This window comes from Abramis brama, assembly GCF_963993115.1.
Source record: "Abramis brama genome assembly, chromosome: 24".
In the NCBI taxonomy this organism is placed as follows: Eukaryota; Metazoa; Chordata; class Actinopteri; order Cypriniformes; family Leuciscidae; genus Abramis; species Abramis brama.
In genome coordinates, this window is record NC_139986.1 from 2,729,710 (window position 1) to 2,754,544 (window position 24,835).

The window sequence follows — 24,835 nt, forward strand, 5'->3', positions numbered from 1 at the left end:
AGAGAGAGAGAGAGAGAGAGAGAGAGAGAGAGAGAGAGAGAGAGAGAGAGAGAGGTCAACATCTCGCATAAATGTGTGTTTATTTTTGAGCTGGGCTTCATTAATCTGGAGAACAATCTGGCTTTGAGAAAACTGTAGCTTAAAAAAAAAAAAAGTCACTAAAATCCGTCTAAAAATGTAGGGTGTATACTCACATATAACCAAAATGTTGTAAATAAACATTCATGCACCGTGCAACAACATTATTATTACTGTACCGCAAATGCCACAATTACATTTTGTTTGAGCAGAGAGTTTACTAAACCAAACACAGGTAGAAAAAAAGGTCATTTACTGTAAGTCAACAAGCTCTGAAAAATACACAAGTCAGTCAGAGCTTGAGCACAACAACAGTGCACATGTTCACAATTAAAATGAGGGATTTCCATCCAAACATGAACTTCTGGAGTTCCGCCGTGTTTCGTTCCAAGTGTATATATTTCAACTCGAAGTCATTACGCAACTTTAGCAGCTTAGGAGCAATCAAATGCAATTACTCCTACACGAAAAATAACCCTGTGTTCTCCCAGCAAAAATAAAACTGATATTTAGTTTCAGTGTCCCAGACAACAAAATGCTTTAACAGAAATAAATGAGGGTTTATGTATTTTGCATCGTTCGGCCGAGCACACACACCGACTGAGACTTCAGCTTTAGCACATGACAACAATTAATGAACACTTCAACATGGGCCACATCTGGGTTTTACCTTGTGTTGGAGTGTGGAGGAAAAGAGTGTGGACAGAAAAAGTGTGTGTGTGTGTGTACCTACTTAACTATATTTTGGGGTCAAATTTGTACACAGAAGTGACCAAAACCTGCCAAAATCTCCAAAAATCTCCCTTTAGGGACGTCCTCATTTGTAAATCTGGCATAAAAATAAACTATTTAAAGTTTTTTTAAAAATGTACAAATGCAGAAAGTTTTGTGTGATGGGTCGGGTTAGTGTAAGGGAAGAGAATATACAGTTTGTACAGAATAAAAACGTATCATATGATGAAACCCTTATTTTTAGGTTCATGAATTTATAAGAAACTGTCATGAGACATGGGGGTGGGGTGGGGGGGGGGGGGGGGGGGGTGGAGGAGGGTTGAGGCCTAATGGTTAAAGATCAAAACCTGGTTTCACTCCCAGACTAAAATACTCCCAGTTTTAACTGAAAGCAACTGACATATCTTAACATATGATCAATCTAGGAAGGCTGGTCCTGTTAATAAGTGTATATCATCTTGGATAATTAGTAGAGTTCATTAGAGAAGCGTTGTCATGTGGATTTAGTGCGCTAGCATCAGAGCGTATGGTTAAACGCCTCTAGAAATGCCGAGTAAAACAGCGAATGAACAGCATGAGTCTTCAGTGAACAGAGTCACAGCCCTGACCCGTGAGACTGATTTAACTTGGACTAATCCATCCGACGCAGACTTGAGCAGTCCAGTAATTAACAATCTGCTGTGCTAAACTTTCATCGTTAGATCATTAACACGTACACAAACCAAAGCTTCGGCTGATTTAAGAGTGAGATTCAAATATTTACAAAGCCCAGCTTGAGGATGAGCCGTGAGGTGAGACATTTAACGGCCACTTTCAGCTTCGCAGGGGTAAGACATGAAACAGCCCGCTTGACACAAGACTCAAGAAACATAAGAACACGTAAAGCATTGGTGGCTCTGGAGTTCTCAAGCTGGCCTGGATGTTTACAAGAAACCTTGATGGTGAAGAGCCACAAGAGCTTCGATCTCAGAGCAATCACCCATAATGCATCAGCTTCTCAAACACACTCTCTCGCTGAGCGGTGGGTCAGGACATATGGAAAAACTTCTTTCGCTGGCGTGCAGATACACACCCGAGTACAAATGAAAGTATGTGTGTGTGCAATAGCGTGAACTTGAATTTCACAGTTGTGGAGGTGAGAAGACGTTTATACGTGTGTGTACACCGATATATTCACGGAAACATATGCGCAGACACGCTCGAGAGAAACAGCGAAAACAGTCAAAGCCCAGCACATCACGGCAATGATGAATACGTCAAGTGGAGGAGGAAAACATTAGACCGATAACACTGGAGTGAAATACTGAGTGTGTGTGTAGGTGTGTATGTAACTTTTACACAGTTAGTCAGGGTCAGGTTGTGTTTCCGCTCTTTCTCTCGCTGCCAGAAGACGGTCGCCCGCGGATTTGTGGAAAGTTTTAATAAGATTTCGTGAAGATTCTGGACAAAGTCAATTTTTTCATCATATGTTGTTTTCGGTTTCTGAGTTGTGTGTGTACGTCACCGAATCTCACTTTATATGACCTTGATCACTGTCTTGTTGGCTAACACAGCACCATTTTGAAACATATCAGCAACTCCGAGCAACTGTTAGCTATAGGATTAAACTATGTTTTACACAGTAGCCAAGTGTACAATGATAATGAAATGGAAACAGGGAGCCACAACTTTTCAGGTTTGAGTATTCATTTATTTGTATATTTATTTTGCCACATTTAACTTTGTTGGACTTTCACAAACAATGTTGGAATTTAAATGGCAATGATTATTTTTCACATTTGTTTACTATGCATTGATCACTTGTTTATTTATTATTTACCCTTTAAAATGTGATTTTGAACTTGTTTTTATTATTATTACTGTTATTATTAATAATAATAATGTTGCATGCAGCTGCCACACACAAAAATAATTCAATAGCAATTACTATATTTGATGATTTTATTTATTTATATATTGCAAAACTGTGCAGCCCTTTCCTATATCTCTATCCATGATATTGATCCATAATAGAAGGATGACTGGATGAGGGATGGATGTATGGATATCTATCTATACAGATGTACAAACAATATCAAACTATAAACTAGTACTGAATTATGTACGTTACACACAAGTGTTACAACTAACCCCTCTGTCTGTTACAATTAACCCTGCATATGGGGTAAGTTGTCACATTTGCACTTCTGTCACTTTCAGTGCAACTGTATGAAAATACATGTAATGTTCATTTGTAGCAGAGATGTGTCTGTTGCTTGTGTAAAAAAAAAAAAAAAAAAAAAAAAAAACTAATTATTTGTTTAATAATTGAGCCAAAACCAAACTGTGTTAGGTTGTGCCCCGCTCTCCCTTACACATCTTAGGGTGCATGACAATGATGTACACAAAATGTAAATGTTTTTTCTTTGTATAGATGACAATGTTGTCAAGACAATCCCCATTCACATGGATCCGCGGAAACTACTAAACACGCTGTATTATACATGCCAGGCCAGTAGGTGGCGATGTCACTACGCACATACGCATTCTTCTACAGAGCACACCAGACACACATGCCTATAGACTGAACACGTAATACACACGTGCATGCCGTCACCGTTTTCACAGAGTCACGTTTTTGTAGTTTACACGGAGACGATAACTGTATCGTTTTCAAAAACTTGCACTTTGAAACCCATTTTCAAAAGTTTTTGTTTTCAGGCCCCCAAAACGCCATTGTCGTGTACATGAACGGACGAATACAAAGTTTTCCGTTTTTATTTGAAAACGGTGTTGTGTAAACAGCCCCAATGCATTTCAATGCATTTTTTTTTTTAACACAAACTATGAATTAATTCATAAATATTATTACGTTTTTTAGGGAGTCACACCACACCTGAACTAACTTTGCGTTCAAATTATACAGTATGATATTTTATATTCATGAGGGTCTTCAATGGGTGATATCATTTCCTATTTTGAATTAAAAAACTTTAATTTCAAGAGATGAAATTGGTTCAAGACATCAATTTTAATGTCTCGGTTAACTTCTCCAAAAAAAAAAAAAATCTATTTGAATTCAGCAATTAAATAAAAAACAGCCTGTCATAGAAAAGTCATAGATTGATTCAAGTCTGATTCAAAACTTGAGAAGAAATACGTTTGAATGATTTTTTATTTTTTTTTCAATTAATTAAAAAAATTTGGGGTCATGCCACTGATCCCACAACATGAAAAATTTCAAGAAACTGTCTGTGACCAGGATTAATCCACATGAAAAAAGAAATAACACCCAAAAAAGAAAGGATCCAAAACATGAAAGAGGCAGAATGTCCATGCAAGGTCTTTTTTTTTCTTTTTTCTTTTTGCTTATGCAGAACATGGTTTTAATTGGCTTTAGTGCTGAACACAGTCATGTTCTTGCAGTAAATGAGGCTATTCCTACAGATTTTTTGACACAAGTGCTGACCTCCTGTTTCCCGGCATTACTCTTGGCTCTTCTAAATGGCGTAAAGGACACCTATAGAAATAGCCACTGTGACACAGTGAAAAGGTGAAAGTCTTTAACATGGAAGATAAAAACGCATAGACCACAATTCTGCTGTGGTCGACTAATTGGCCTACCGTTTTATTAAGATTAGATCCCCCGTCCACCCACTCTCGCTCATGATTTCACGGTGAATCATAAAAAATCTGCTTAAAAACGGACCTCTTAATTGCAGGACAAGGAAAATAGCGAAGGCGTACTTGGATTATTATGCATTAAACTCTGAGAAGAGGACGGGAAACCAGCAGACTTGTACAGTAGAGGAGTACAGAATCTCAAACAGCTAATTTCTAATGATTTGTGAAGGGCACAATGATGTACCTGCCAGTAAGCTTCTGGGACTGATGTACTAAAAAACTCTGCTGGATGTTCTTCAGAGTGCTTTGTCCTGGTGGGAGGGTGTTAGCGACTGACAAATCCTGCTGACATCTCCTCAGCACCTCGTCTAGATCCATTAACCAGAACGTGGATGAGAGTCGGCATGATGTGAAGAGTTGGGTGGGTTAAAAGTAAGAACAACTGTTGTCATCTTAGGCCTTGTCCACACTAATACGTTTTCGTTTTATTCTGTACAAACTGTATATTCTCTTCCCTTACACTAACCCGACCCATCACACAAAACTTTCTGCATTTGTACATTTTTAAAAAAAACTTTAAATAGTTTATTTTTATGCCAGATTTACAAATGAGGACGTCCCTAAAGGGAGATTTTTGGAGATTTTGGCAGGTTTTGGTCACTTCTGTGTACAAATTTGACCCCAAAATATAGTTAAGTAGGTACACACACACACACACACACACACACACACACACACAAACACACACACTTTTCCTTTTTCTCTCCGTTTTGGCCTTCCGTCCACTGAGACAGCGTTTTTATTAATGAAAACCGCCGTTTTCGCGTTGTAGCGTGGATTGTCAAAACGGAGGTATTTAAAAATGATGATGTAAGTTTAGTCACATGATGCATACTGAACCCATAGATATTAATGTTTATACTGGTGTTGTGCCTGTTATGTGCTATTCACTTTCACACTGTTGCTAAAATATGTTACTTTGCACAGTCTTCATATCACAGTCCTGCAAAGATGACAGAAAACTCACTCGTATTTGCGGTCCTGCGGTAAAACATGTTGCGTTTTAGACCAAACATATAATGGTGAGTGAGAGCGACCAGGACGATCACTGAATGCTGAGATATTTTGCTAAATAAAATGATCCTGCCAGAAGAATTGCGCAATAACTCTATTATTTATTTTTTTCCGTAAATATCATCTCAGTGAGCTTTTATAAGGTTTTACGCATGCACTGAAAGGTGAATTTGGTGTTTTCAGACGTTTCAGTGTGGATGAGAAACTTCTGTAAAGCATTTGAAAACGCTAGTGCGGACGGAGAGCGTTTTTAAACGAAAACGCCGTTTTCAAATGTATCCGGATTAATGTAGACGTAGCCTTAGTTTGGATGTGGCCCCAATAGTGCAAAAAGATTGTTACTCATCGAAAAACAACCTCAAGAAACTTGTTGTTTTATGCATTTTTAGCATGATCCATTTATTACGATATTCATCCGACAATTAATTTCATAATGCAAGCTAAACAGGACGCAGTTTGGCTCGAACTGGATGACTGAAGCAAAAACAAAAGACTGTTGCTTTACCCAAAAGATCTTTTCTTCCCAAACACATCATGCTTTTGTTTAATCGGTGAAGATTTCCAAACCTCTGCATCATGCTTGCATCCCGAGGACATTTGATTCAGGTCATTTGGGGATAAACATCAAGGCAATCATGTGCAGTCTTTCCCAAACTGTTGGGTCTCATGAAGGAGCTGTTTGTGTTTGTAACTGCCTCTTCTGTTTAATCTGCACGATGTTCTCCTCGCAGGGCGCTGATGGCATGGTGGCGGACTGCTGTTGTTTTCTGTCACGCTGCGATCAGACGATCCCTTGCAGGGTCTCTCTTGCTATAACAAATAGTCCCCCCCATTGCCTGTTTGCTGGACCCAGAATCAAGCCATTGTGGGAATCAAGTGATTGGCGTAGACAGCAGCGTTGGCCACCCAAATCGGGGCTCGAACAAATAAACTTGAATGAAACGGTTCCTTGATGCTGCGTCCAGAATGAAAGAGGGCAGTAGGGTTTCAGGATGGTTGGTGGAGGGAAGCGGAGTTTGGACAATCACTTATCAGAAAAGTTCCTACTTGTATTTCTTGTAGTGTGGGAAAACTCAAGTAAGGAATAATTGATGATGGGCTGTTGAATTACTGGAAAATGAATGAGGTGGTAATGCGGCCATGACGCGAAGGGAAGAGAGCAAGAGAAAGAGAGCAGGCTTTCCATTAATAGTAAAACATAAATTTGTGGCACAAACTGAATTAATTTGATACTTGTATCATATTGTTTGCTATATTTATTTGCTTGGTCAATATCTTTGTGGGTTTTGGTTCTTTTGCTGTTTGAAACAACGTAAATAATTTGGTGATGTGATATGGAACTATAATGCGGTCAAAACATGCCTGGAACTACTTTAGCTGTGTATTAACTAAAAAAATAAGTGCAAACGGTTGTCAACCAATCAGAATAAAGCATTCAACAACCCCGTAGTATAAAGTCAAATAAAATATAGCGTAGAAACCTTAAAATTAAGCAACTTTAAGTTAATGTAGCTGAAGAAACTGTCATTTCTGGCGAAGCTGGTTGAACATGCTGGTCTTGTTGGTTGAGCTAGTTGAGCTTGTCCTGGTGGCAACAAATCAGACTGCCACCATCCAGTATATGACATCTGCAGGTCACCAGGATGGTTTTTAAGATGGTTGAGGTGTTCATAAGGTCCAAAATGTGACTTCAACCCAAATTTAAGCACAAAATGAAAGGTCATGCCATAAGACTTCAATTTTCCCAGGTATTCAAGCAGATTCAAGCAAGTTTTCAGTCTCATTGATTTAGCTCATAGTGAGCAAAAGCTTTTGAGAAGAGTCGGTGCACTGGGTTTATTTCAAGAGCATCTAAAGAAGGCGATTTGAAAGCTGGGCTTCACCGAAACAGACCTGGGGGAACAAGAAGGTTTCAGTTTCCTCCAGTCATCGAAAAAAAGCATAATGCAACTTTGTGTAATCCGGTAATCCAAAAACATTTTTAAATGAAAGAAATAGGCCAACATGTGGTATTAATCACAACCTCCCATGTATTTAGGAACAAAGTCATCAACAATCACATTTTCCCAGAAGCAGGGGATTGAGTGAAAGCCAAGTGTTTGTCATGAATGTCCATCCACAGTGACTTGCAGTGGTCGGGGAAATCCAGCAGGTTATCATTGAGATCTGAGGGTCTTTGATGCCACCGCCTCTCCGCTGTGTTTTTCAGAATACATCTTCCAAAAGTACAGTGACCATTTGACATTATATTTCATCACATGTGTTGGCAACATTAACTCAGTCACATTTGATTTGAGTGTGGTTACATGAGAATGGGCTTATACTGTAAACACAGGAAATAGTGAAAGAAAGAGCCTCCGCCATCAAAAGAACAATGCAATGCATCCACTCCCAGCCAAAATATATATTTTTAATGGTGGTTTGCTGGTATAGTTGGTCAGAGAGCTGCTATCCCAGCCTGACAACATGATAAGTGCCCAAAACAACTTTAAAACCAGCAAAACAGCTCAACCCAACCACTGTGACAGTAACCAGATGGTTTAGGTTCGAAACTCACAGTATGTTCCATTAATTACCTTTACTGTGACAACTCAGAAACTTAACATCTTAGCCAAATAGTTGTAACCATAAGTTGTCTTTCTTAACAACATTAGCTTTCTAATATTAGCTTGCATGTACAGTAGCTCAATCATTAAAGCACGGCTAGCAATGCTAAGGCCATGAGTTCGAATCCGAGGGAAAGCAACTAATAAAATGTCTACCTTGAATGCAATGCATGTCACTTATGCAAATGCATAAATGTAAATGAAAATCAAATGGTTCGAGTACACATTAACAACAGACTATTAATGGATATAATTTAGCATAATCATTAGTTATTTAAGATATTCATTTGTTAAACAATTTAACAACATTATTATGGTGATTAAACTAGAAATAATAAAAACTGAAGAAAAGCAGCTTCCTCAGTCTTAATGAGAGATAATTTGTCTTTCATAAGTTTTGACAGTTCAGGGGCAATCACACAAACTTTCTCTGAGAAAGACCTAAACACAGATTTATTTTATAACTGAAATCCAGATGGGAAGTTTAAAAAAAGTCATTCACAGTCTTTGTTTGGTGGAATTGAAGTACAACATCAGCTCAAGAGAATACTAGAGAATACACTATCCTTTGTACAAATTTGAAGTTAAAACTTGCAGGTTTTAACAAAGCAAAAGCAAAAATCTTCTCATAAGCACGGCTGTATTAGCCAACCAAGGCTGTATTTCTCAACAGCATCATACACCTAAGTGGATCGTAGATCAACTTAACTCACGATGCTTTTTCAGACACACAGCTGAGATCAGTTTAAAGTCAGATATCACAAATTCATGACCTTACAGAAATTGACAAAAAGAAATCCTTCTGAGCTCTACCAGAGGTGGAGAGCCTTTAAAAGCAGTCAAAAGCTTCAAAAAATAGTGTTCTTGGCCAGACTACAATCTTACATTTAGTCCCTGTGTCAACTAGTGCAATTGGTGTGTATTAGAGGTCTTGCTTCATGCATCTGTGAGGCCCGTGAGACGGGACAGTGTCCCATTGTCATTTTACAATTCACAAGGAATCGTATACTATACGCACCCTTGATGTGCACTTGTATTCTCTATATCAGTGTCAGTGTTTCTGAACTCCTGAAACGCCTCCATTGTAGTCTTGAGTTTCTTCCGGGAACGAACACGTCACAATATTCCTCATTATAATAATTTATACGCAGAATAAAGGGGCGGGGCCTGGTTGAGTTAGTTAGTAGTGTGTTAAACTGGTGGTTATGGTAAGGGGCGGGACATTTCCCAAACACACTCGAAGCCAATCACAACACACTTCTCCAGCCGACCAATGAGAGCACAGTGTGCTTTTCAGAAGGAGGGGCTTCATAGAGACAGGAAGTAAACAGAGCGTTACTGACAGACTGGGAAGAGAGGAGCCACAACAATGGAGAATATGAGGAGAATAATCAACATTCAAGCAGGAAAACCTGTTCTAGTAGAGCCCAAAACTTTGTAAAAGGGCATAATATTTCCTCTTTAATAGTATCACCATCTGAAAAATCCTTACTGCAGAATTTACATGATGGGAATCCATTAATTGTGTGTATTTTCGTGAGCTTAGAATTATAAGGTTCTATCTCCACTTTTGGTCGAAATTGAGTTTTTGACATAATCTGATCCATTAGGTGTTTATTAATGCCTGTGTGGTGTTATTTTTGTAAAAAAATATGTTGTTAGTAGTTATTAATAAAATAAAAAGGTTCCATCTCTCCATTGCCAGCTGGGATGTAAAAACTTTGATGCTCAATATCTCAGAACTACCCTAAACGGAGATAAAACCTTATAATTCTAAGCTCACGTTTTGTTGTGTGATGTTATTGTTTTAGAACTAATTGCAGTGAATGAATGTGTTAAATGACAGGCCTAATATGTACACATGCATTGTTTGTGTGTGTGTGTAACACTCTAGAGGTCAGGTCCCTGACAGTAATATCACAGGGGAAGGTCACAGGGAGAAACAACAATAAGAGCGGGTCTCTCTCTTCTCGTTCTGCGAGCGTTTCAGGCTCTCGTGGTCACTGCAAGTCTGTTATCTCTCATCAACCCTCCACCTGTTAGCATAACAGCTCTCATTATCCTGTAGTCTTCATCAGCAGATTAATACAGCGGGTGTGCTAATCTGACAGGCGGAGACAAACCACTTAAGAGAAGCCGAGGGAGTCTGAGGAGGCGCTGCTGGTGTGATGCAATTCCCAGCATATCTCTGTCATTCTAGTTCTGCTCCTGTGCCATTCACAAGAGAGTAGAGATACAGAGACAAATATACCTTGAGGAAAAGAAGGTCACAGCTCGGGATTCACGGAGAGATGTGATGAAAAAGTGAAATATTAAAAGCTCAACTTTTCCTCTCTCGCATCTCTCTATCTATATATAGATTATATTCCTATCCTTCCTAAAAGCTGATTTAGGCAACAAGTCAGCTTTGGCGAGTAAATACAATTCGGTCAAAATAGACAAACAAGAAACTAACACTTTTATTCAACAAGGATGATAGTTAGGAGCTTTGTTACACTGGTACAAAATATTTCTATTGCAAATAAATGCTGTTCTTTAGAACTTTCTATTCATCAAAGGATCCTGAAAATATGCATCACAATTTTCACAAAAATATGAAGCAGCAATTTTTTCTTCAACATTGATAATTTTCTTGAGCTGCAAATCTTCATATTGGCATTATTTCTAAAGTATCACGTGACACTGAAGACTGCTACATTTTAAAGTAGATTAAAATAGATTTCAAACTTTTTTATTAAATAAATGCAGCCTCAATGAACAGAAGAGACTTCTTTCAAAAACATTTAAGTTAAATTTTTATTGTTATTTCTTAGGTTTTTTTTATTGTAATGTTTCGATAACTGATACATTATGTTAAATAAATGCGAGTAAATCAGATTGATCTGAATTTAATATATTGAATTGCACAATTTTCTATCATAAGCTTAGTTAGTAAGAGTTGATGGTTTTAAAATAAATCGTTGAGCAAACAAAATAAAAATGTTTGAAAAAAAATGCCTGATTTTTACTTTAAATATGCTTCTGCAATTCACCAGCTTTTCACACTGCTTATTGCAAAGATTCAGTGAAAGACTAAATAAATATATATATTCTAAAAAAATCACAATAAGAAAACGTCAGTTAGAAATATTCATGGCCGGCAAATGTTGTCAATTCTCCAGCCATCAACAGGTGAAGTACATTTCCATGATCCCTGTGGTGTGAAAAAATTATCCTGCGAAACAGCACGTCCAGACGTGACTGACGGGTCCGCAATTTGCGACACAGTGAGATTTTCTGCTTCTGACTGGACTTTTCAATTTAGACAAAGTTGTGCTCACAGCGAACAAGACTGCTTTAATTCACTCCACATCAAATAAATCCTTGATTACTGCCAAGATCTTGCATACTTTCTGTACTTTTATTAAAATAACCACTCTTTTAAACAACGTATCCCACAAAATCCTGGCCAAGACACAACAGGAGAAAAGAGAAATGGAGAAAGAAAAAACACATCTGATTCAGGCCGGGATGTGTATCTGCCACCTGCTGCATTATACCTTGACAAGTAGCCTGTGTAGTAGAGACTTGCGAGAGGTGGATTCACACTGCCAGTTAGATTGATGTGAGGCTCAGTGTATACGCTACATCTTCACACAGTTTAACAGCCATCAGCTCATCCCACTGACAGCCCCGCCAATCGATCTGACTGACAGCCACTGTGGCCAATCAATGTGATGGAACTGCCAGATTAAGCCCCACCCATCACTCTGACTGACAGCCACTGTAGCCAATCAATGTGATGGCACTGTCAGATTAAGCCCCACCCATCACTCTGACTGACAGCCACTGTGGCCAATCAATGTGATGGCACTGTCAGATTAAGCCCCGCCCATCACTCTGACTGACAGCCACTGTGGCCAATCAATGTGATGGCATTGTCAGATTAAGCCCCGCCCATCACTCTGACTGACAACCACTGCAGCCAATCAATGTGATGACACTGTCAGATTAAGCCCCGCCCATCACTCTGACTGACAACCACTGCAGCCAATCAATGTGATGACACTGTCAGATTAAGCCCCGCCCATCACTCTGACTGACAACCACTGCAGCCAATCAATGTGATGGCACTGTCAGATTAAGCCCCGTCCATCACTCTGACTGACAGCCACTGCGGCCAATCAATGTGATGGAGCTGTCAAATTAAGCCCCGCCCATCACTCTGACTGACAGCCACTGCAGCCAATCAATGTGATGGCACTGTCAGATTAAGCCCCGCCCATCACTCTGACTGATATTTAGTGTTATGTCTCTTTTATCTCTTTATATGAGAACAGATATTACACAAAGATAAAATATTACAAGCTTACAGTAAGCTTCAGGATTCATTAATTTGCAACTTAATGTTTTGGTGGTGGACAAAACATCAGAAGAAGCGCATGAAAAAAAAAAAAGGAGTTTAACTTTGAAGTAGTTAAGTTTAATCGCTAATGCAGCTGCAAAGACAAGCAACATTAGCTTTCCTGTTAATTAGTTTTATGTTTAAGGAATAAAAGCAGTCTAAAGATAATTAGCGCTCTGATATACGAGTTTCCAAAGCATTTTCCCTCATGTCTGCGTCTCCCTCAGATAAATCAGTTCTGTTGCAGCATTCTGCATACTTGGATAAAAGTGTATACATAATGATTAAAGGTACGGTACCTGTAAGTAATTTAACAGTTACAAAACACACAGTTGCAATTGCTAGCCAATCACAAACCAAATTGCTAAGTAAATTACAATATATACCACTAGTTGAATTGTAGCTGAGTCACAAGAGTTAGGCCTACTGCTAGGTAAACGCTAACCAAATCACAAGCTTAATCACTAACTAAATCAAGCTCAATGAATAGTGAAATATTATCTAAATCCCAAGCCTTATTGCTAATCATTAACCAAATCACAAGCTAAAATTCTAGTCAAATCATAGCTAGGCTACATCACAGCTTTAGTGCTTAACTAAACAATAACCAAATCACAAGCTTACCAAGCTAACCAATTTGCTAAGTAAATCACAAGCTAAATTACTAGTCAAATTGCTAGCTGAATCACAAGCCTTATTACCAAATCTCAAGCTTAATCGCCAGCCAAATTGTTAGCCGAAGCACAATCAGATTTCACAGAAGAGTCGCTGAATGTCACAAATGATGACTTCAAAATTACCTTCCTCACAATGTTGTGGTGGTAATAGCCTATATTATGCAGCCTAACTATTATCATGTGCTAATCCAACATGGCTTATGACCTTATCCTACAGGCAATATGACTTCTTTCTCTTTTTTCTACCTGTTGAAAGGTGGCAAAGATGATTTCCAGTGCTCTGTCTAAATGGCTACACTCTAAGATGTTCTGCCACTGTGATTACCTGAAGTGCACAAGGCATTCGCAACTGTAATGACTGTCGTTCAGAGGTAGATTCATTCAGAATATACTCAATATGTCTCTGTATGGGCAGACTATAGTGAGTCTTTACACAAAGGACTATTAATGGACTCGTATACCTCGTTTTTTTGGTACGAGCATTAGCCACAGTGCCTATTTCCGCTGTTTAATGGGGCTAACCTTTCCCGTCACACACTTAGAGGCACTTCTCTCTCCAAATCAACAGTTGTGAAGGGCAAATTCAAAATGGTACAGCGCATTGCCTTAAATGATTGAAAAAAGTCCCTCTGTGTGTCACTTTAACTGTGTTTAACTTGTTAAAGTAGCACTAAGTGCAACTCGGACATAAAAGACTACGAGAATCCAACATCTACAGCACGGCTGCCAGACAGAAAAGGTGCAATTTCACACCTCACCTCTAGGAAGAAGGAATATGTTACGTGTGACAAGAAAAGATGGAGAGAAGAGGGCAAAATCGGTTGAATTATTTGCAACCTGAACAGCAGAGAATGACGTGAAATCATTCGTATTTGGTTTGAAAGACAATTAAAATCTGATTTTCGGAAATGCATTTCAGTCTCAAAGGTCGGATCCCATTTTAAATTGTTTTTTGTTTTGTTTTTTGTCGTTCAGGACGTGATTTGTCTGAAATGTCAAACACAATGCACTACAGTGGTGAATTATGCTCCATTATGCTCGGCCCTGTCATTGAAACCAAAGTTCACACGTTTCTTCGGACACTGCTTTTTTTACATTTCTTTTTTTATTGGATTTTATCATTATTATCATGTTCCTTGTCTTTATTTATGCCTGCCAGTATAAATGGTCCTGTAGATGGATGGATAGGTAAAATGGATATTAAAATATTCCATTTTCAGATATTCATACAACAAAATATTCTGGGGACCATGAAAGTTTTGTGAAAATTATCAAAATGCTTAAAAAAAACAACAAAAAAACACTGGCAGGTAAAAGTTAAACAACATTTTGCAACATGTTGATTTTGTTTGTTTTTACGTACATTAATTCAGATGAATAACACTATTTATTTATTTATTTGTTTGTTTGTTTGTTAGTTGCAAGACCATTTATAATGAAATAGTGACAGGTATAAATAAAGACAAAAACAAGAAACTAACTAACCAAAAGAACATTAAGACCACAACTCAACCTAAGATTAATAGTCTCCTTTATCCAGTCATATAAAAATTGTACCCTAAATTGTGTCAACTATCAATTTGTACTTATAGCACTTTATTCTTGTGAGTTTTTTTCCCCATTTCAGTCTGTTTTCAAGCTTTAAAGTTTCATTCCTCATCCCGACCTGTCATAACAGCCACGAGACGACATTATCTCGCTAACCTTGTAGCTCAAACCTGCCATGTCTGCTCCCTCCTGAGTGACAGCTAATATGTGTGAAAGGAGTTGTGGCTCCTGAAGACTATTTCCCTGACAGTGATGCAGCACGCGGTGTCAGGCAGGTCTTCACCCGGGTCCTTTAGAAGATGACCTCTGACAAACACATACATCAAGGTCCAACCTCTCGTCCTACAGCGCAGAAAGTTACGGGACGGACATTCTGTCATTCAGAACGTCAGTAATGGGCCATTTAATGTGTCATCTGTTATTGTTGCAATTTTCATGTTTTCACAAACACAAATAACATGTCATGCAAGTGACTGACAAGTGGCGAAACTATTCTCAGGTGCATGTGGCGAGAAAACTAAAGTTTATGAGATATATGACAACGTGTCAGGCCTACAATAGCTGAAGGGTGCCATCATCCCTGAGGTAAACTTTCTCAAACTTTGCCTTTTTACTTTCCTCCGGAGAAGATGTAGAGCTAAACTCTCTGAAGTGCTGCTTTCTGAGAAGTTTTAGAGTTTCTCCGCACAGGAGATGGGGAAGATTCACTCGCATGCTTTTAGAGAAAAAGTGTCAATGCATACATTTGTGTAAACCAACTAGGAAAGAATGAGAAGTGAAAAACAGAGACACAAGGTGAAAGACAATTTTGAGATCTGATTTTGTTTATATATATATATATATATATATATATATGTATGTATATGTATATATAGGTCCTGGGCAACGATTAATCACATCCAAAATTTGTGTTGATATAATATATGTGTGTGTACTGTGTATAATTATTTTGTATATATAAATAAACACATATGCATGTATATATTTAAATATATATATGTATATATATTTATATATTAAGTATTTATATTTATATATAATATAAATGATGTATAAATATTTATATATATATATATATATATATATATATATATATATATAACATGTTATATAGTATTAGTGATAATAATAAAATATATTATTATTCTATCGACTTAAATTTATCAATTCAAATTACAACAAAAGGCCAAAAAACGCTAGAAGGCTTTGAAAGTGCAATCGGCCATCAGACGCATTTGCCACTGTAACTCTGTTGAGGAGAACGAGACGTCATTGACTGACGCATTATCACACTGCAATGAGAAACACACGCAGAAGACAAGCTCAGAACAAGAAGAGGAGAGAAAACAAGAAGTGGAAGAAAAGCAGGGGATGAGGAGGAGGAGGAAGATCAGGGTTTGCGTCAGGTACTAAAGAGCTTATTGTTCAAGACTGAGTAGTCGATTGTGAAATGACAAGCATGACGGTGAAAGGATTGGTCTGTCGATTCCAATCGTCTGGCAGGACTAGAAATGGAGCTGAGTTTGAGAAAAATCAGGACTGACTTGAAAGAGTCATGCTGGATGAGACAGAGGCTTGAAAATGACATTAACCCCCATTTACAAAACCACAGGAGCATGCTGGGACTGGCTGGGCTGAGCCTGTGTGTGTCCAGGTGTTGATTCATCTGTGTATTTAAAGCGTATATTTCCGGTGGAAACAGAAGGTCAAGACATATATAAACAGTGTGTGTGTGTGCATACTGTACATAGTCTTGCAGCACAAAAATATGACTATCCCCATAAAGACTGTCCCACATTGCAGCTATTTTGACCAAGAGCCATCAACATAAGGGGCTTTCACACCAGAGGAACATTTTCATAGTTCCTATATCTAAAGGCAGAAATATGTTTGCACCAAATGAACCAGGACCAATTTTAGCTATAGGAACGGCTAAATTAGACTTCATAGTAGTATCTAACCATAGACTGTGTGAAAAAATATGGTCGTAGTGTCCGTGACGTCACCCGTAGGTTTCTGAAGAGCATTTTTGAAGCCCAAAGTGGGTGGAGCCGGCCGTCGCCATCTTGGCCGCGCGTCACTCCCGGATAACTGGAAATGGGCAGCGAGGTGGATTAGCTGAGGTGACGTGACGCTAAGAGACAGCAGACAAACGCTAGTAGTGACAGGAGCGGCAATCCACCTGTCACTCAAGTGGCCACACCCTTAATTATGCACAACTTTAAGGCTTAATATAATTTAAACGGATGAGTTATAAAAATATTCACCCCCCTCACAGTTGTAATGATGGGCAAAATTAGCTATATAGACCAAAACCACTTTTTGTACCAGGCTGTAAACATATTATTTTCTGCTGTAAAATTGGGTATATTAACATGGGGGTCTATGGGATTGACTCTCTTTTGGAGCCTGTCTCTAGTGGCCAGTCGATGAATTGCAGTTTAAGTCACTTCCGTGTTGGATTCAAGAGAGAGAGACGGGAAGGTTGCCGCTTGTGTCTAACCCAGAACGTTAGAAACTACCAATGACGTACGTTTAAGTTGATTGGCTGAACGCATGCCATGTGAAACACTGGCACAGGCCACTTTTAAAAAGCAATGCAAACACACAGTTTACATATACTTACTCCACGAACATGAAAAACAGTGATAGATGGACCGAAGTCCAGGCACTTCTCAACCAATCATGGTGCGCCTTAATGACGTCGCCTATGCTGGATTAGTTCCTACAGGCGGTGCAAATGCAACCAGGAAAATTACTTTAGGGGAAAATTAGTTCTTGGGAACCGCCCTGGTGGCTAGTTCCTATAACTGAGTTCCTATAACTACACGGTGTGAAAGCCCCTTTAGACAGGAAAAGATCTTCGAATGACATGCAAATTGAACCATTTCCTTTTAATGACATTCCGGATACAATGTATGTGGAAACCAGAAATTACAGGTAAGCAAGGACATCTGGACTGATGAAAACAATTACGTCTTGAATCCAGAATAATTCTTAAAGTCAGCCGATCAGATTGGAGTTCTTCGGTTCGGGAAAGCTCAGGCCATTTTTGTGTGCAATGATACACCAGGCGCGTCTGTGGCTAAGACTAAAATTATGAGTCTTACCCATCAATCTCCCCATCATGGTGTGTCGTGGAGTGTGTTGGTCGTCCAGGCTCTCTCCGGGATACAGCGACTGAGAGATCCGCCGCTCATGTTCATCTCGTGGAGAGTTCAGAGACACAGTCGGGCAACTCGGAGACTCCTGGAGAGAATGAGGGAAAAACATATATATAAAAATATACTGGCTTTTTAATCTTTCAGTTGCTTTTTTTTTTTTTTTTTGTCTTGTCCCTTTAACAAATAGTTGTGTTGCTTTAGGCACAATTGTCAGAAAATGTTGTCAGATGCATTAAAATTAAATGGAATAAAACAGTTTTTCTTGCTGTATGCGCAATTGTCACAAAATTGTCAAATGCAAGCCTAGAATGTAAAAAAAATAAAAAATAAAAATAAATAAAATAAATTGTAATATAAAACAAATTTTCTTGCTTTAAGCACAATTGTCACCAAATTGTCAAATGCAAGCCTAAAATGTAAACAAAACAAACAAAATTTAACACAAAGCACAATTGTAACATTTTGTCAGATGCATGCCTCAAACAATACGAACAAAACAAAACTAAATTCAAAACAAAACTAAAAAAAGTCAAATAAAAGTTGATAAAAATAGATTCTTTTTTTATTTAAGTGCAATTATCTCAAAATTCTGTCAGATGCTCATCTAAAACAATGCAAACAAACAAAACAAATCTCAAAACAAAACAAAACTCAAAACAATAAAAAAAAATGTTCGTCTAAAACAATAAAAAAAAATGATAATCTCAAAACAAAACGCAAAACAAAAAGTCAGATGCATGGCTTTTGTGAGCAAAACAAAACTCAAAAATTAAAATAAAGTTATTATCTGAAGCCAGACATCTGTTGTCCAGCACATCTCAGTTCCTCATCCCCTGTCTCCAGCACTAATAGAGCTGTTACTGCGCTCGTATGATTAGGCTGTCGCTGACTGAGGTCTGATCTCAGGTCCTTCATGAGATATCATGTTCTTATAGTGTTATACACTTTCCCCACGGGCCCGCATTGATCGTGAGAAGGTTTCACTTCCTCCCACAGGAACTTCTCCTGAATGAGGCAAACCCATAATTCTCCCCACCTGCGCTCCTGTCTACTAGGAAGACCAAGATCCACATGTCAGTGTTTTTAGACACAGCTCTCTGGATCTGGAGACAAACCTCAAGGGAACTATGGGAAGGCTTTTTATGAATGCATCATTGCATTCCCTACAAAATGTACCCTACGTCCTCTCCCAGTACAGTTATATTTTCAGTCGGTGAAACAGAGGAAGCTCCCAGAAAAAAAAAAAAGTTGCTTTATTTTATGATAGTCTGGTATAAAGAGACAGATAAAATAAAAACAGGATTGTGATAGCCTTTATGATTTGTCTGATTTCTTCAAGCATTCATATTTACCATGTTTACTATGGTAATGGTTAGCATGCATAGTCTTTTGCATCGGGTATAAATATTTCTACCTTATATGGTGATCAGAATCCACATCGGATCACAAACAGAGGGCGTTCAAACATGAAAGAGAGTTTTGAGGTAAATGATTTTAAAAGTCTTTAATGCTGATGTTAGCTGACAGAATCATCCGGCGCTGGCGTCTCCAGACTCAGGTAAACTCCGCCTCTGTTCGTAACCACTCCTCTAGCCCGAGCTGGCCCGCTTTGGACCAAGGTATTTTACGGGCCAGAAAATCCTGGCCGTTGGTCCCGAGTAAGCCCTGATCAGTGGAAACGCGACTGGCCCTGGCACGCACTAGCACGCCCGGCTCTGGCCCGACAGTGGAAACGCGGCTAATGTGTCCCGGGATTTGTCCTGGGATCGTTTGATTTTGGTTCATTCACACTGCCAGTGATTTTCTGGAATCTGTGAGTGTGTTCACACACATCCCATAAAGAACCCGTAAAGACACATGACGTCAGGATGTGTTGTAGAAAGGCCAGTCTAATCTTCCGCTACCGCTCTCTCCATTGTAGTCGTGCACTTGGTGGATTTTTTTATGCAGCGTCTTAAGTTTACTAATGCACTTCCGATCTCGAGAAACTACGCTCGAGCATTTTTTCCGGATTCGGCCGTACACTAACACATCGCGTACGCTCTCAGCTTCACCGCGGATAGTAAGGAGCTCCTGGTCTCGGCTTCATTCTAGTTTGCACACATTTTTTTTTCTTCTAAGAGCAACAAAACACCTCTTATGGCATTGGTCCTGGCTTTTGTTCACACAGGGCGCGTTCCAGGACTGATCCCGGCAATGTTTCTAGGTCCCCATCCCGGCATCGATCCCGGCATCAATTTTCGGGATGTGTTTGCGTTTACTCTAGCAATTTTACGGCAATTTCCCGGGATCAACGCGCTGTATGAAAGGGGCTTATGTGAGTTTACCGTTCATGGTGGAGAGTTTGGGGGAATGAGACTGATGTCATCTGATCAATAGCAACCAAAACAGTTTTGAGCATCTAGATCCATCAAAGACAAGCAAGCCTGGACTGCAGGATGACCATCACACAGGACACATCTCGCCCAGCCCGTTCAGGACGTTTGTGGGAAAACAACAGATGTTTAAAATAGATGAGACATTTAATGAAGTCTGGAGCTGCTGACTTGATGAAACAGCACGTTCACTGACGCACACAAGAGCTCAACACAATTACAACTTCATCTGACAATAAACCGCTCAGCCGGACAAGCTTTTCTTCACAAAACCAGGATTTGTTTTATGAACCTTTATTGAAATCTGACAGATGTGACAGAATGAGAGGGAGATAGAAACAGGAGGGTTTTTTATAAAGGAACGTGTTTCATAAAGTTCTGGATGAACTGATGTGCTTGTGGGAGACACAGATCTTCTACGGCCCAGAGTTTGGGAGAGGAGTTATTATGAACCCGTTTACTCTGCCCTCTCTACTCGTAATCTCCCCTAATCTAGTGCTTCTCAAACAGGATCAGCCATGTGGATTAAACACTTCCTTTACAGCCTTCCTCAGAGGCTGGCATTGCCTATTCATCCCTCCATCCATCCCTCTATCTATCTATCTATCTATCTATCTATCTATCTATCTATCTATCTATCTATCTATCTATCTATCTATCTATCTATCTATCTATTTTACCCATCCATCCATCCATCCATCCATACACCCATTTTACCCATCCATCCACCCATCCATCCACCCATCCATCCATCCATCCATCCATTTTACACATCCATCCACCCATTTTACCCATCCATCTATCAACCCATTTTACCCATCCATCCATCCATCCATCCACACACCCATTTTACCCATCCATCCATCCATCCATCCATCCATCAACCCATTTTACCCATCCATCTATCCATCCATCCATACACCCATTTTACCCATCCATCCACCCATCCATCCATCCATCCATCCATCCATTTTACACATCCATCCACCCATTTTACCCATCCATCTATCAACCCATTTTACCCATCCATCCATCCATCCATCCATCCATCCACCCATTTTACCCATCCATCCACCCATTTTACCCATCCATCCACCCATTTTACCCATCCATCCACCCATTTTACCCATCCATCCATACACCCATTTTACCCATCCATCCATCCATCCACCCATTTTACCCATCCATCCATCCATCCATCCATCCATCCATCCATCCATCCATCCATCCATCCAATTAATTAGTTAATTTTAATTGTGTACACTCAAACTGCAATTTTGAGTAAAATTTCTCAATCTAAATTTAACTGAATTAAAGACATTCTCAATTCATTTCTGAATGGCAGTCATAATACCTTAGTATTGACCGAGCAACTTTTGAATTACACTACTGGCAAACACCACAACAGGAACAATACAAAAAAAATCTAGTTATGAATAATGCAACAACTTAACACTGGTCTTTATCAAATTGTTGCCCTAGTCGTGATAAAATCACTGTAATTCACCTCCACGTATTCACATTTACATTAGAACATGTTTGAGAAAATCCTGTCTGACCTTGGATGAGAGAGAAGATCTCCTTGCCTATATATCAGCATCATACAGTACCTCTAATCCTGTCTATAACACACACACACACACACACACACACACATGTGCAGGCTCCGCTGTCCTGATGCTGTTTCTGAGTGTTAATCCCGCGTCCCCTCTCTCTCCTCGCGGCCTGTAATGACAGGTCTTACGCTGTCACACACAGATCTCTCAGAGACCCAGACAGCCTCATTAGCCCTCTCTATCGCATCTCTACAATCCCATTCATTTACACAGAGGAGATGAGCCCCTTTCTATGGCAGATCTGTTGTCCTCTCCCACATATTTCCAGTCTATTTTTCAAGTGGATTATGACGGCTACAAGCGCCCGAGGCTGTGCAGCTGTGGGTCGAACTGCTCAGATTTACCCTGTGAATACTGTGCTTTAGAGCCAGTGACAGTTTATTATGTGTCCCCATAGTGGGTGAATTAATTCTCTCGCCGGTGAGAGTAAGGGCACTGAATGGGTACAACTGCTCAAGTTAAAGGAGCCAAATCTGAAATCCACTTATAATACAGTATTAGTCAAGGTTTCTTGCACCCAGAACAATTCCCTGACCATTTTGACCCTCAGCATTAAAAAGGAAGATTTTTGCTACTATACTTTTGAGACTTTATGTAAATGACCTTTATTGTGATTGGTTAACCTTCCTTTACGGACATACTTCACCAGGTGGGACGTTTTTTTGAATACTGGACATGTGTTGATGTATAAATATGGGCAGTATTAGTATGTATGAGTTCTTGTCTCATTTTTGTATCATAGTTAAGAAATATCACAAGTGCTGTTTTTGTTTTCCGAAGAGCACAAGTGCAAATATGATACTGATTTACACAACAACAACAAAAGTTTGTTAAAAGTTTGTGTGTAATAAAATATATGTTGAATCAAATCAAATATTTCTTTCTAAAGCTACTTTTTGTAATGTTCTGTAATACTTGATTTAACACAATAATGACTTTTGATCTCTTGGGAGTAATTTATCAGCCAAATCTGATGCGGGATTAATAAAAAAAAATAAATAAATAATAATAATAATAATAATAATAATAATAATATTATATCTAATATTACATATACATATATATATATATGTGTGTGTGTGTGTGTGTGTTATTATTATAATATATTATTAATAAATATAACAAATATATTCATATATTTACACTTACTCATGTTAAGATTATATTTATATTTATATTATTTAATTTAACTCTAAAAATTTAGGGAAAAGATAAGTGTAGAAATTGGAAATTGTTTAAAAAACTAAAGGAAATACATGAATATAGTTAAGTTTATATAAATTAAATAATATAAATATGAATATAATCTTAACATGAGTAAGGGTAAATATATGAATATATTTGTTATATTTATGAATAGTCTAAATATTCGCTTATATTAATCGAAAATAAAGACCACATGGAAGCTCCACTGATCTCTTCTGTACACAACTGTCTCGGTTCACCTTGTGAAGTGTGAGTGAGTTAGATTGAGTGTGTGTCGTGACACCCGATCTGCTCAATGCCACTGTGGCTCAGTGCGCTGCCCTTTGATTCAATCAATTACTTTCTCAGGTGAACCAATTGAGTTTCCCTCCTGAGCTGTAAGTGGATTAGAGAGAGCAGTCTTCATTCTGCTCCCCGGACGCCTCCAGTCAAACAAGACGGCCTCGTACACACACACACACACTCCTTCCAATTTGCAATTTCTTTGAGGTGTAAAACTACATTTCCCATGATGCCTCTGCCATCCTCCTGAATCGCAATCACAGCGATATGACATCAGTAAGTCATTGTGAGTTCATGTCAAAAAGGTCCATCGGAGAGTAAATAAACTAATGAAGTACAGATCCAGAGGTCCTCCTCATATTGCTTGGCGTATGTGGATGCGTCCCATCATGCCCTGCTTCGCCCCGTGGAGCCGCAGTCTGGCTCAACGCTAATAAAACCATAATTTACCAGTCAGGCAGATTGATAGCTCTCTCAAGACACAATCGATCAGACACTCATTTCAGCAGGACAGTTTTCTGTGGCCAGCATGACACTTCCTTCCTGATGTCAGCTTTCATAAACGTCATGTGGACACAAACCACATGGGTTGTTTTTATGCACAGGAGGCACTCTAATAGTAAAAAATGCACAGTTCTTGGTAATCGGGACGTACTTCAGCAAGAATGCCAATGGATTACAGTCTGAAATTTCTATTTCACACACTGCACATTAAAGCAGAGTACTCATTTTGACACCGGAATTAATGAGTTACAGCACTGACACAGCAACAATGACTACTTAATGTGTTTTAAAATGGATATTTTTACTGGAAAACCAGTAAAAAAAAACACTAAACATTTACACTATTTTTTATTTTTTTTTTCATTCGAGAAGCAGTTTTACTTTGATATACGTCACAATAGAGAAGAAAAGACTAGTGCAACTTCTGTTTTATGCCAACTTTTTACTGGTTTTTTTTCCAATTTAAAAAAAAAACCCATTGAAACAAGATATTAGATAGATAGACAGACAGACAGACAGACAGACAGACAGACAGACAGACAGACAGATGATAGATAGATGATAGATAGATAGATAGATAGATAGATAGATAGATAGATAGATAGATAGATAGATAGATAGATAGATAGATAGATAGATAGATAGATAGATAGATAGATAGATAGACAACGCGAGCATGTTGTTGCACTGACGTTGTTGCTTTGTTTACTCGCTGCTTGTTCAAATAGTGTAAAACAGGTTTAGATTCGGTGCTATATTCTGTTTTTCTCTCTTGCCATTTAGAGCAGATTACATCAAATATCTACCAGGTTATTATTGTACACCTCCTCTGAGACAAATCTACAAAGTTCAAATAACCTGAACAAGTACTGTAGAAGGAAATGAGAAGCACTTGTAAGTAAAACCAAGTTAAAAAGTACTTTTGTAAAACATCAAACCACAGTGACATTTTTGTCTTGATGCAAATGCATTACTTTCAAAGAACA

General features: G+C 38.7%; 1 protein-coding gene across 8 annotated transcripts in view; it reads right to left on the bottom strand.

The window, feature by feature from the left end:
* The window catches only part of pard3aa (par-3 family cell polarity regulator alpha, a), a 460,369-nt gene that overhangs the window by 158,646 nt on the left and 276,888 nt on the right, over positions 1 to 24,835 (bottom strand). For all 8 annotated transcript variants that reach the window (XM_084102432.1, XM_084102429.1, XM_084102431.1 and 5 more), the window contains one exon: positions 17,813 to 17,951. In XM_084102432.1, coding sequence (XP_083958558.1) covers positions 17,813 to 17,951 — 139 coding nt within the window. The remainder of the gene's footprint in view (positions 1 to 17,812; positions 17,952 to 24,835) is intronic.